The sequence below is a fragment of the Halictus rubicundus genome, chromosome 5, assembly GCF_050948215.1.
Source record: "Halictus rubicundus isolate RS-2024b chromosome 5, iyHalRubi1_principal, whole genome shotgun sequence".
NCBI classification, from domain to species: domain Eukaryota; kingdom Metazoa; phylum Arthropoda; class Insecta; order Hymenoptera; family Halictidae; genus Halictus; species Halictus rubicundus.
The window spans coordinates 17,422,085-17,436,525 of NC_135153.1; the positions used below are offsets into that span (position 1 = coordinate 17,422,085).

Below are 14,441 nucleotides of genomic sequence, written 5' to 3' on the forward strand. Positions count from 1 at the left end.
TACCGCATTGTGCATTTTTATACATTCAGTTTAATCGAAATAGAAGTTTTTTAACGATTTAAAGATTTTTAAAGATTTGAAGATTTTTAAAGTTTTAAAGATTTTTAACTGCATATCGTGTATATTGTTTCAGTTATACTTTTGGCTTCGTCCAGAACGCGACAAACGACATTCATCAAGAAATCAGGTGTGGCGATACTTATCCACGTGGCTGCGATGAGTCGAGATACAGAACGTACGATGGCTCCTGCAATAATCTTTACCATCCAACATGGGGCATGGCGAACACAAGATATGGTCGTCTGTTACCCGCGAATTATGGTGACGGTAAGGTCCTCCCAATTTTTTAACTCGTCTTTTGAAAAATTCGATCGAATTTCATTATTATTTAATTACAGATGCTGCAAAAATAGCATTTCTAAATAGAAAAAATGAAAGGAAGATATTCTGAATAACATATACATGTCAATAACAAATTTAACTCCACGAAGCCATTTTAACTCCAGAAATGTGCATCTTAATTAAGGTATTTTTTTATTAAAGGTGCACATTTCTGGAGTTAAAATGGCTTCGCGTTCAAGGGGTTAAAAATACAAAATTAGTAAGAAAGCTGGAAAATAATTCCCGGTACTTGAGAATTAAAAATTAAAAGTGACGCAAACAGTAGCAATAAATTAAATAATAAATTAAATAAATATAAATGAATATAGATATATAAGTATAAAATAAGTATAAAATATGGAGTTCTTCTGTGGAGACGTTTCATAATGGCAAAATAATTGGATAGTGTTCACATAGTTGTGACATAAACATTGTAAGGAAATTGAATTGAACACTCCAAGTTCGCAATTGCACGGTTCATTGAACCTCCCATTGGCGAATAAACGGCGCTCAATGACATTCGTTACAGTTCTCTCGGTTCACAACGCACAAGCTACTTCCGCGATCATTGTAAAAATCTCTCTCTCTCTCTCTCTCTCTTTCTCCCTTTCTCTCTCTCTCTTCCCTTCCTTCGGAAATACACCCGCCAGGCCACGTTTCGCTTGGCCGTCTTAAATTAATTTTGGGGGAATAGGACTTGTACACAAAGCTAACTGTTAGGTATACAAGTTACAGTGATTTCTCGATATACGTCGCCAAGACCTGGACGATAAATGTCGCGGAATTATCCCCACTACAGCGAGGTACACCCGCTGTACACCGTGAGGGTCCACAAAGCTCGAGAGGCCTTGGACGCCGAGTAGTGTAAACATAACACGGGTATGTCTCCTGGACGATATATGTCGCTGGCAAGTCCCGTGCTGTTGACATATATCAAGAATTTACTGTAATCCGTGTTTGCATACATTTTCTTATCTACAATCACCGGAGTACATACTGATATCAATGTAAACGTATACGCAATTAAAATGCAGAAGTTTTTATCACAATTGCACCATAAAAATTCTAGTGATATTGAACTGTATCGATTCCTGGTTCGAATATTTATTTTTAGAAAAATAGGACAATTGAATTTATTACCGTGTTTGGTGAATCATGCAATGAGAACATTGTTGTAAACACCGCGACAACACAACGCTCACGTAACCCAGCCAATGCCGCATAAATTGTAACATTAATTTCTTCAAGAGCGCAGCCTATAAATAACTCATTGGTCAAGTCACGCTTCGCTTCATTCAAGTCAACGGAACGTGCGTTCTAGATTGAAAGTGCATTAGGCGGATATTGATGTGAAATTTCCAATTTCTTCAGGCTATTGCATCATCGTTGAGACACTCCGATTAGGCGTAGATCGAAGCGGAGGAAATACAATTGTACTTTTTTCCCGTTCTCTTTTCCACATCTTTCACCGAATGACAATTAAATCCGGCCTTAATAACAGATCAAATTGCGTTCGCTAGAAATCAGCTAGTTTGCAGCACATAATAATTAAAGACCCGTCGAAATCCCCACGGAATCGTAAATTTAATATAATCACCTTTCCTATTGACAGTCGTTGATAGAAATTTCTCCCTCTAACTAGTTCCACCGAGTAACACACATTTCCACGCATTAGGGCTACGTTGCTGAATTACATACATACCGAACGACATAAAAACCGTGCAATATAAAACGCTAAGTGAGACCGACAACTTCTTACTCATTATCTAGCAATGAAATCGACAGCAAATTAAAACCGCGCGTTAGAATGCAGATACGTCACTGCTCTGACTAAGTACAGTGCGACCGAAAAGTATTTCAATAACCTATTCTCGAAAAATAGCTCATACTTAAACTATGATAATTCCGTAACTAATGATCGTTCGACAATAAATTTGGACTCTTTTAAAGCTAGAAGCCTCTAGTTTCGTACCCCGTTGTTAATTTTATTCTAAGATTCTTTTTCAAGCGGTAGCAGGCGAGAAACTCGTGACCCGTTTTGTCCCGAAAGTGTTACACATCCAAACGTCTGTGGAAACTTTGAAAAATTTTTTTCGCGATTAAAACCACCATAGATATAAAGATTGAAGCCTCCTCTTTACAACCGCACCTTAAAAATGAATGTACGATTTTTTTTAGTGGTTTTATCGAGCTTTGAATGAGACGCCAACTTCACAGTAGTGTACGTTACGAGCTTGTTGATCATTTTTGTGCCATAAAGCAGTGAAAAAAAATCGTACACCAATTTTGAAGAAGTCGATAGAAAGAGGAGGCTTAAATCTTCAAATCCATGGCAGTTTCATTCGCGAGAAAAATTTTTGAAAATTTCTGGAGGCGTTTGAACTTGCAGCTTTTTTTAGATAAATTGGGTTTTGGAGAAAACTTTTTGGATATTTTCGTATTGTCCGCGAAATGATTTAAACTCGATTCGGCAAGAAAACGTTCGCAGTTCAGTTAACTGGCATTAGATTAATATTCTCGTTACGCAGCGTGGTGATATTAACCATAACATTACCCTCGTGTGGTGAGTCACTAATAACACCTGAATTAACCGACGGGCATTCCCAACGATCCTGAAATGTATTCATGTACAATTCTCGACATTGTGAAGAAATTTAAATGCGAAAGAGCGCGCAGGGGTTGAACGCAACGAGCGATAAATCATATTTTCATTTGCGCAAGAAAGACTATTAAAATTTCACGTTGCGGCGGCTCGATGATTGTTTTTCGATGAACGGACACGGACAAAGGAAAAATTAACAGTTTTTCTATGAAAACACGGAGCCAAAGAATTTCGAGCGAGCATTCTTTTTCGGTTTCCACACTAAAAAATGACGCAAAACGGCAGCGGAAAAAGGAGCAATAACAACGCATTGTTGCGAACGTGTTTGCAGGTGTTTCGTGACTCGCTTCAATAAGATGGAATCCTAGATAATTTATACATTGTTCGAACCAGGGTTGGGCGCGTTTTATTTAAAACAAGATAACAAATAATTGCGAGTTCTTTACAAATTATTCCATATAACATTGTTTATTTATACGGGGCGCGTCAACATCTAGGTCATCAGCGGCCACTTTATGCAATCATTAGGCAATACAGTATTTTCTTAGTCTATAATCATTTTATTTTATAATAAAAACCTACAGCTTTGAGAAATGCAGGAACAAATACAATATTCTTTTGGCTATTTAAACAATCACTGAGATTGGTTGATATGTTAAGTGTTAATCGATTTCATAAATAATATAAGAGAAGTATTTTTATTTCATGTTCGATTCAATTATTTATTTCATACACTTGCTTCAAATAAAGTAAATAATATATACTTTTTTATCTCTGACAACTATAGCACCGTTGCACCAAGCTAGTGTTTCCAATTTTTCCATTTCCAGTTCTACTTTTCGTGCTCAGTGATTTCATTACGAAAATGCGGGGGACACGGCTCATGAAGAAACAATTTCATATTGAAACTGGAATTACCCTAACGTGACAGCATAATTCAAGTAGATATGCTTTCGAATGAAATTAAATTGCGACGTCGCTATAGTCGTGACGTCAGTTTCCGTGTCTTGATTTACTGTTGCTTGCGATCCTGTTTTATTAGGCACACTTCCGGTCTGTTTCTATAGCACTTGTTAATCGTCAGTTCTACCATGGTACACACTTAATTGCACTTTTCTTTCTGCAACTATGTAGACATATTACGTTGTATATTGACAATATTTGGGTCAAGAACGTTTAAATTACGTTCTGTTACTTTAAACACGCATAACTTTTGAACCAGTGAATTCCTAACATTAAAACTTGGATTTTCGGAATTTTCTCGCCAAAATCTTCAGGATTACATAAAAAGAGTGAAAAATGTCTGGTTTCCTCAGGTAAAGTTTAAGCGAAATACATATTAGTATTAGTAGTATAAGTATTACTACACTATGAAAAATATATCTTTTAATCACTTGATAAATAATATTGTCTAGAGTGCTGCTAAGTGCACATTGGTATTTTCAAAAATTAATAAAAATGATAAGAATTCAGCGTAGGTAGACTTTCATTTACAAGAGTCTGTACGCAATATAATGAATACGAAATAATGTAGAAGCAAGTATAATTTTACCTTTAATTAACAGACTTACAATTTGTATATGACTAACTTTTTCGTAATATTTCATGCGATCGCATTGAGTCATAAGTAATATAACATTCAACGAGGTTATTATTTGTCTTGAAATACGAGTGTGACTCATTCTTGCTTAGCCAGAGCAAGAAAATTTCGAAATAGTACTTGCAAAGTGTTCTTGTTTGAATTATGCTAATTGCAAGTCTCTGCTCGTTTCAAGTTTTTAATTGGTAAAGAAGAAAAGTATGGAAATTTCACTAAATTTGAAATGTTTAAATTTTTCTTATCATCTATAATCCAATTCTCTAATGCAATTTAAGAACTGCAATAAGTTTCTTTTCATTATGTTAATACTGCTATTGAAATTAGATTAAATTCGTCAAATACAATTAATTAGTACAGTTTCTTCCTTTGTCTATGTATATTATAAATGCATAAAATACTGAGTTTGATGAAAATGATGTACTCAGATCATCTGAGTGGCATGTAGTAAATTCAATTTTGGATTGTAAAGAAGATCGGATCAGTCTATAATTAAGGGTCATTAACTAGCGTGTGGAGACTTCATGTCTCGACGCTATTAACTTCACGCAGAACGTCACGACCTTTCGTGCAATTAAGTGTTATCAGAATTCAAGATGTGTAACAGTTTGTTACAGCGAATATTTACTTATCAGATTGTTTCACGTTATTTAATATCACATAGTTTATTGCATACATTTCTTATATTTTAATATCTACATGCAGCATAAAAATTGACTACACAGGAGCTACATATTCTCTCGTTTGTTTATAAGTTTAATCAGTCGAAAATTGTTCCAATATTGTTCGTACTTAAACACTTTGATCATCCACTGTGTATGTATACGAAAAAGGCACGGCAAATTGGTATTCAAATAAAATTCTGTAACGTCAGAAAATTATATGAACTTTCTAACACACATATTTCAATGGTTGCGGCAGAAGTCATAAAATGTCGTTGCTCCTTCGGTGACGATTTCTCATAACAAATACTGAATTCCGCAGAAACCTGTTTCGATTTCAACAGAACAAATGCTGTCGAGCCTGATTTATGAGTTCACACTGGAACTGGTGCACCTTCATTTTACAAGCTTCACTATGAATCTCCAAGCACGGAACGCGGAAGACGATCGGCTGTGTTGCAAAATAATCACGAGACATTAAAATTCATACTGAATCCGAATTGTTTAGTGTACCTGTTTAGCGTATTTACAAGAAAATAGTAGCCCTACACGATCTATGTCACAGCACGGACCCGAGAATTGGGCTTAGATCAAGATTTCACTGTACTACTAAACTGTGAAAACGTCGCAACAATTTAAAAATATTATTATTTTCAGCTTAATAAAATTATTGAGAATACTGCTTAATTACTGTTAAGAAGAAATACATTTTCAATTAACCAGCGTTCCTTCAAAATAAGTATTTTGCATAAAGAATCAACGCAGTCCATAATCTGTTGAAAGGTATAAATTGACACGAATAAAAATGTAATAACAGGTTGTTTGAAAAATGTTAAACCCTCTGTGAACGCTAATCGAAAGTTAATCGATCTTCCGTGCAGCGGCATTCTTCCCTCGGTGCAGAATTTCTGCGACTCAGGTAAAAAGCAGTAACAGGAAGTTAATTGGAGAATGCATCTTTATAACACCTAAATTTGAATAATCATGAGCCTCGTGCCGCATTCGTATCAAATTCGTACGGACAACTCTGAATTCGCTAACGTTCGTTTCTAGAAAGTCGAACAAACACGAAACCTGTTTTTCTCGAAATGATCATAGTAACTAACGATTGTATAAGACCGTTTCCACGGTACATTCATCATTCCCGGGCATTTCCCATTCTTCGTGGCTCGACACTTCGTTACGCCGGTATTTCCCTCGGTTATGGGAGGAGAATATTAAGAATCGTCATTGTAAATTTTAATACTATCGTGGTGCGCGGAATACCGAAGCAATTCGAGTCGATATCTTGTTCGTTTTGTGCTCCAATTTTTTTTTCTTCTTACGGTTGCACGAATGATTTATGACTGCGGGCGGTGAAAGAGAACTCCTAATTGTAAAAATTAATAATATATCTGTCAGATCCGATAACATTAATCTATACCTGAATAGTGTGAACGTAATTTATCGAGTTTGAATACCGCATGATTCACTAAACATTTTGATTGATAATTTAGTTGATACCTGTCCGGGATTAGATTTAATAACGCTCCCTGAACACTCGGCCATTTACACATCGTTAATAATTATATGGTTATATTGACAAATTATTACGATTTATGTAGACAAAAATGTTGCGCTCGTGATTTATTCGTTACTATTTATGCAGCAAAATCGGAAATTCGGTGAATTCATAAATTCGTATTCGCGTTGATGGCGACAAATGAAACAACGACTTTAACAAATAAATTAATACAATACAATATCAAATTATAATGAAGTGTTTATTTATGGAAGCAAATACTTAGTACAAAAAGAGACAAATTAAGAAACCTCATATTGGGGATATGGGGATATCGTTCCACTGACTTTTACTTAGCTGTCCATTAGCGTAAACGAGTATATTTATGTTATGCAGGAATTCGATCGCCTACGACTTCAGTTACTGGATCAGAATTACCACCTGCTCGGTTGGTTAGTACTACTTTGTTCCCCTATGTGGATATTGACGATCCGATATGGACGTTGGCTGCGATGCAATGGGGGCAAATAATGACACACGACATGGCCATGATTGACGGAACAACTCAATCAAGTAAGTCGTCGAAGTTCTTGCGATTACTATTACGGTGGAACAACTCCCGTTCCCACCGCGTAAACAAACAACTCGCTCCCGACAACGCGTTCTAATATTTTCTTTCGGAATTATTGCGCGAAAGCAGATTTTCAATGTTTCAGAAGCCTGTTATTAGGCTCGCGGTAGATAAAGTGTTAATTTCTGTGTAACTAGAGGCGCACGCGACACAATGCTGCACCCCCCAAGGACAATTAGTAGACCCGCTGCTGCTTCACGGTCAATGCTACCCGATCATCATTCCTTACGACGATCACGCTTACAGCAAGGCCAACATAAGATGTCTCAACTTCGTCCGTAGTACGACTGACCTTGACCGTGGTTGCTCCTCGCAGTACAAACCAGCAGAACAGGTTTGTTGATCCTCGTACTAGGTTACTTTGCTCGTTCATTTGTTGCTCCGTGCCATACCTGCATTCATGCCTGTCCGGAATCTGGCCACAAAGCGAGATAAGGAATAAGTGGAGGGCCCGCAACCGTTAATTATACTGTTCGATCGAGTATCCGCGAACGAAACTTGCGTTTACCTGTATCGGAGAGTGTCCCGAGCATTTCCTCAATTATCGATTATGTCATCGAGTAAATACTAAATAGGTGTTGACGTAAATGGTTGCTGGTCTGTCCGAAGAAAGTGATTAGGCCTGCGAGATAATTAGCTTTGAGCCTCGTTGAATTAGTCTGGTCCAGCCGTAAGCTGTTGTCGCATGCATCTATTTGCATATGCAATTACACGCGTGCGCGTGCGATGAGTCATTTAATATAGAGAGTCGATACAGTGATTTCTCTGTATATGTCGCCACGGTCTGAACGATAAACGTCGCGGAATTATCCCCACTACCGCGGAGTATACCCCGTTAGGGTACCACTAGCTGCATTTGAAGTCTATCGATCGAAGGACATATTTACACCTGGCATAGGCGTTACCTAAACAGTCATGAAATATCTCGAGCAAAGACATAAACGTAAGGCATAAAAGAGCATGAAAGATTAACGCCACTTTAAGGTCATAATGTTACAGGTCGCAGAACTCGCCTTTACGTTGGTTACAACGTCGTATATATAAACACTGGACAGCGACCATATGTAATAAAATGTCGGTGACCTTGGTTTATGGCGTCTTTTATCGCGCACTAAATCAATCGCCTTCCTTTCATTTGGCGCAACATAACTGTTTATTATGACGTTACTGCGAGACGGTTTCCTGCGACATTTTTTAATTCTTCTATTTTTAGAATTTGTTGGCAGGTTTGTTATTATAACAACTAACCGCTGCAATTACGTTATTCTCTACGGAGCGAAACAACCCCTTCGCGAAGTACCTCGTTTCGACCGTTTAATAGTTGATTTGTCTACATGATTAATAACTGAACTTCATGTTTGCCTACATTTTCGTTTCCATATCACGTTGTATAATCATGTAAACACAGAAAATTACTATTCACTGCGCGGATAAGGTAATTTCTAATTTGATAAAATACTTCATGACCAGGCTTTTGTTTATGGGAAAAATGAGTGACTGGAAGAGACAAAAGAATTAAAATATCAGAAAATTTGACGAATTCTTTAGAATGTTTGAGAAATGTATTTGGAATTCTTTGGAAATGTCGCGAACGTGTCCAAATTGAATTTTAAATGATCTGAGGATAAATAATGAATGTTTCGTAGAATTTTGAATAAAACTGAACAGAAGATAAAACTGCGACAGAATTGAGCAGCAAGCGAAGGCAGTGTGAGAAGAGCAATAAATATAGAGTAAGGAACCTAATGGATATAGAGTAGAGGAACTAACGGAAACAGAGTGGAGGAACCAACGTGGATAAAGTAGGGGAAGGGTCCTAAGCTGTAAAATTGATGTTGGACGACACTAGTCTAATCCTTTGCGTTCGAACTGTAGTTGGACGCCGAACAGCTGTCAACACAGAAGCATGAGATTGCACACTCCTAGCTTGCCATGTTTACCCCTTTAACTGTCATGCGACTACCGAGCAAATAACGCCTTGGATTGAAAGCTTGAAACAGAACAGCTGGAATTTCAATAAAATAAACAACAATATTAAAGAAAGTAGTCACTGCATTGCATTTTAACTGTATTAACTTTGACGCTTCTTTGTAATACTATAAAGTTTATGAACGACTAGCTGACGCCTTTAAAATACTGGGTCTAAACGGACCCGGGCCCCGCCATCCAAGCGTTAAACTTCTTCGTATACAGATTGCTCGTAATTTGACAATATTAAAGAACAACTTTTCAGTTGACCGTAGTTACACACCACTTGGATCTTTCTTTGGTGTACGGATCCAGCGATCGAGTAGCAGCTTCTTTGAGAGCTGGTGCTGGTGGTCGCCTAAACGTGGATGTTCGGCATAACAGAGAATGGCCGCCCGCGGCAGCCAATAAGAGCCAACAATGCGACACTATGGACCCCGGCGAAGTGTGCTACCAAACTGGTAAGTTGGCGTAATTATTGTGGCAACGTACACAACAGCTATAATACTGTACAACAGCTATATAGCACTTAACATAATTCACAACTTCAAAATTTCATGGAAACAATGCAAACAACAAAGAAAGCCATCAAGTCAGACGATTCAGTATGCATATAATATGCATACAAGTTTTCACATTCACTAACCTGTCGCTAGGTCTGATTTATCTCGGAGATAAACTACTTGTGAAGACCGTAACTTCACATACCTTCTTAGTTTAAAGTGAACAACTAGCAAATGTCCATTGCCACATTAATAATTTTTTATTTTTTCTTAATTTTGTTTTTTTCTTCCTAACTCAGTTCGCCTATCCCCTCCAATGGGGAGGGGTTCATTAATTTTTAATTGATCCAAAGATCTAAAGGACTTGTATAATTTTATATGTCTAAATATTAAAAAACAAAAAAAAAATAATTATGTGTCCATTTCAATTCTCCCTCAAATGTAACAACTTTTTTTTGAAAATCTCGTTCTTAAGAAAATGATTAAGTTTCCTCTAAAGATAGCAGAGTCATTAAAAAGTTTACGAAATAAGTAAATTGTGGAAAATAGGTGGAAATAAATAAATATTTAATATTTTTCCAGGTGATGCTCGAGCCAATCAGAACCCGCAGTTGACTGTTCTGCAAATAATACTGCTCCGGGAGCACAATCGCGTGGCAGATGTTTTAGCTCACATAAATCCTCACTGGACAGACGAGACGATTTTCCAAGAGGCGCGACGTATAGTAATCGCGGAACATCAACACATTTCGTATTACGAATGGCTGCCGATATTCTTGGGTACGATTCTCCCGTTACACGGAATCCATTGTACACACATTGTACCTATTGTGTACATTCGGGAAATGTAATTCCGAAACCTCATGCTAAAGTCAGGCAATGACTATACACAGTCCCTTTAGTACTGTTACGCACTGTTATGAGCATATTTCAGCATCTAATTTCATCCGTATGCTGCATAATATGTGCGCAATGAACACTATGTCGATAATCTTCCGCAGAACCGATAGAAATTTTGGAAGTTTTCAAAAATTAAAGTAAAATTGTAATACTTTCTAAAAAATAGTAGATAACTGTGAAAATAGTCTGCTAAATTAGTAGAATATTGTAATTAGTCTTTTCTATAAACTCTTTCAATTTTTATGAGGAAACATAAGTGAGTCATTACGACTATTTGATACCCACAAAAATGATCGTTTCTATATATTCGGTTTTTCTGCGCAAGTAATTATATAAATAATCAAGAAACAAGAATTCATATGGTTATTATAACCCTCCGAATTTTTTATTTTTGCAGGTATTCAGAACACTTATGCCAACAAGATTTTATACGAGACAGACGACTACGTGAACGATTATGATCCAAACGTAAACCCAAATGTTCTGAACGAACATTCGACTGCAGCTTTCAGATATTTCCATTCTCTTATCGCCGGTTTCCTTAAGTAAGCCAATTATGTTATTCAAAACAAAAAATATCCAGAATATTCCTTACATTGAACATGTTTATAAAACATATATTTGCAATTTAATACACCATAAAATATTTTATAAAATGAGTGCAGGTTTATTATTATGCAAAATTATTAAGCAAAATCATTTGACATATTTTATATATCATTGTATTATTATGCAATTCTATTTTACGTTTTGAGTTCTCCCTTATTCACTTTCTGTAAACATTGCAGTCTAGTGACTAAACAACGGTTGACGACGGCATCATTGAGGCTCAGCGACCATTTCAACAGGCCAGGCATCATCGAGGAGTTCGACAACATGGACGCTCTGACGAGAGGCATGTCTTATCAGCCTGAAAAAGCCAGCGATCAGTACTTCGACCCAGAAGTACGTGAAACGTTTACTATGCTTCGTTCTTATTCGTCTACAGCCCACTCTTATAATCAACATTTTACTACTCTACACTATGTTGAAGTAGACTGAACAATTATGAGCACCTGTGTACTTCGAATATCTTTCCTCTCAAGAAAAAGAAAAACAGGCAGTTCAACAAAATAAGTAATGACTTTTTGTACATTTTTGTGTTGATTTCAGATTACACAATTTTTATTCAGAAACGGACAACCCTTAGGGCAGGATCTCCGAGCGATCGACGTGCAGAGGAATCGCGACCATGGTCTTGCGTCGTACAATGATTTCCGCGAGTACTGTGGTTTGCCAAGAGCGAAAAGTTTCGTAGATTTTACCGACTATATCTCAATTTCGGTAAGTGAAAAATGCCCGGTCGAACCGCACAATGTCGGATTATTGCCTCGACCGATTGTTCCGATAATTGTGTACCTATGAATAACCGCGTAACGCGGCAGTTGAAGTTGTTAGGATAATACGCGCTCCCTTCTTGTTTACAGAACGTGGAGAAGCTATCCCAATTATATGCCAGTCCTGATGACGTCGATTTAACCGTTGGTGGATCGTTAGAGGCACACGTGCCGGGCACACTTTCTGGCCCGACGTTCTTGTGTATCCTCACTAGGCAATTTTATCGGACTCGCGTCGGTGATCGTTATTGGTACGAGAGGAGTGACCATCAATTAGCGTTCACCTTAGGTAAGCACTCGCTTTCCTCGACGATTCGACAAATTACATTACCTTTGGTTTGTTAACGCTAGATTTGCGGGACCCGTCGAAACGACAGGCTCTCAGATCTCTGATTTACGATTATCGAGATCAACAAAATTTCTTCAATATTATAATATTTAAAAGTGACTGGGCTATACCTGTTATTTTTATAAAATAATCTAGAATATTTCAAACTTTTGACAGTTACGGATATTGTCATATGTGTCACACATTAGGTCGTCCCATAAGTTCGTGACGTGGATGTGTTTATATTATTCACCATTGAAAAGTATTTTAATGAAAAACCGCAGAAATTTTATAGTGACGGTATGATGTCTTTGCGAAAAAGGTCAGAAGAGGTTGTGGAATGAAAGGGTTATTACATATTTTATTTTTAGAATTTAAACTTATGGGACGACCTAATACATACTGTACCAAATTACATACGAGTGCTATTAGTCATTTTTAGTGCTGAATATATCGAGCGTTTAAAAAATGTGAAATATTTAAAGTCGCAGCCGAGTACATTTTCTTCGTTACGTGGTTTTGCAGAACAATTAAACGAAATAAGAAAGGCCAGTATATCCAGATTGTTCTGCGACAACGGGGACCACATCAAAAAGATGCAGCCGAGAGGTTTCGAGCGAGTGTCTCCCAAGTAAGTTTCCTCGTCCCAGTTCGCGAAAAATGTTACAATCGTATTGTTGTGTCACGTGTTTCTGCTCATTTCAGAAACCCCGTCACGAGCTGCGCTAACCTTCCATCGGTAGATCTTTCGTTATGGAAAGATTACGCCCCGGAACTCAGCCATCAGCATCTACAGTTCCCAAACTTTAAAAAGTGAAGACGACTAATCGTTGAAATCGAGAGAATTGTTTAAATTATTAAAAAAGAGAATACCGAAATGTAATTAAATGTAGGTGTAATTATAGTGAGCATAACTGTAAAAAGTATTATTAACGGGTGGTATTAGTTTGCTGTACAAACTGTGCGCCTCCGATGGTAGTATTAATAAAGTGCATTATTTTTCCAACAGTTGCGGTGATATATTAATTACCTATTAACGTTCGTTAATATTCTTATAATATCCTGACCTTTAGAAGCTGAAATATTTATCGTCTGGTTTACAAAATTTGATTAATTGCATTAAAAAAAATTTTAATTGAGAATATAATGGATGAAATATGTTTCTGTGCTACCGGCAACTCATTTTCAGGAATGGTGTAACATTTTTTATCTTTGCATTCGAACACCCAGCTTCGTTATCCATTATCATTTCAGTGAATTGTCAAAAGTTAATGAGTAGGAGCGCCAGACAATTGTCACTGGAGTACAACGTGATTTTTACCATTTGAAGTACTAAGAATTTTCATTAATGAAAATAGGTACAGCTTCGTTAATCCATAAGGAGTATTTTGATTTAGTTTTTTTTTTTTACTTTTTTAAGTAGTCGATGGAACTAGTTACAGCTAACTATCCTGAATATTTTAGTTACTGAAAGTCTATCAATATACATTGTGACATATTCATTTTACTAAATGATCATTCTAAAAGAAATTCCAATTAATATAATATATAATGTAATAAGAGGTAACTCGGTTTGCGAATAAATCGATCACCGTTCGTGGAAAAATGATTAAGAAACAATTACCTACTAATGACCGATTGTTCAAGGACCATTAAGTAACCACCAGCAAGTGAAGCGAGTCATTAAGAGCACGAATCTTATTAATTAAGAAATTCTTGCAAAATTCACTACCACATATTCTGCACAATTTACGAACTACAGGGACATGATCGATATCTACTTTGCAAGATTAGATTTCTCAACAAAAAGAAGTTATTGCAACATTTTGAAACAAAGTGTCTGCACTCTAAATAATATGCTTCCATTTTAATTAGAGTATGCAAACTAAAAATTGCTTTAAATCTACAATATAGATTTTAACAAAGATAACACGCAGGAATAATTTTTATAAATGTATATTATATCCGGAAATGATACATCGAGCAGCTCAG

At 36.7% G+C, this 14,441-nt stretch overlaps 1 protein-coding gene across 2 annotated transcripts in view; it reads left to right on the forward strand.

Moving 5' to 3' along the window:
* LOC143354479 (peroxidase) overlaps positions 1–13,457 on the forward strand; it is a 35,004-nt gene extending 21,547 nt beyond the window's left edge. For both annotated transcript variants that reach the window (XM_076788610.1, XM_076788611.1), the window contains exons 4-14: positions 134–327; positions 7,140–7,316; positions 7,512–7,708; positions 9,608–9,803; positions 10,428–10,625; positions 11,143–11,290; positions 11,534–11,690; positions 11,898–12,068; positions 12,212–12,410; positions 12,975–13,080; positions 13,155–13,457. In XM_076788610.1, the coding sequence (XP_076644725.1) occupies positions 134–327; positions 7,140–7,316; positions 7,512–7,708; positions 9,608–9,803; positions 10,428–10,625; positions 11,143–11,290; positions 11,534–11,690; positions 11,898–12,068; positions 12,212–12,410; positions 12,975–13,080; positions 13,155–13,266 (1,855 nt within the window). In that variant the 3' untranslated portion in view covers positions 13,267–13,457. The remainder of the gene's footprint in view (positions 1–133; positions 328–7,139; positions 7,317–7,511; positions 7,709–9,607; positions 9,804–10,427; positions 10,626–11,142; positions 11,291–11,533; positions 11,691–11,897; positions 12,069–12,211; positions 12,411–12,974; positions 13,081–13,154) is intronic.
* Positions 13,458–14,441: the final 984 nt, after the last annotated feature.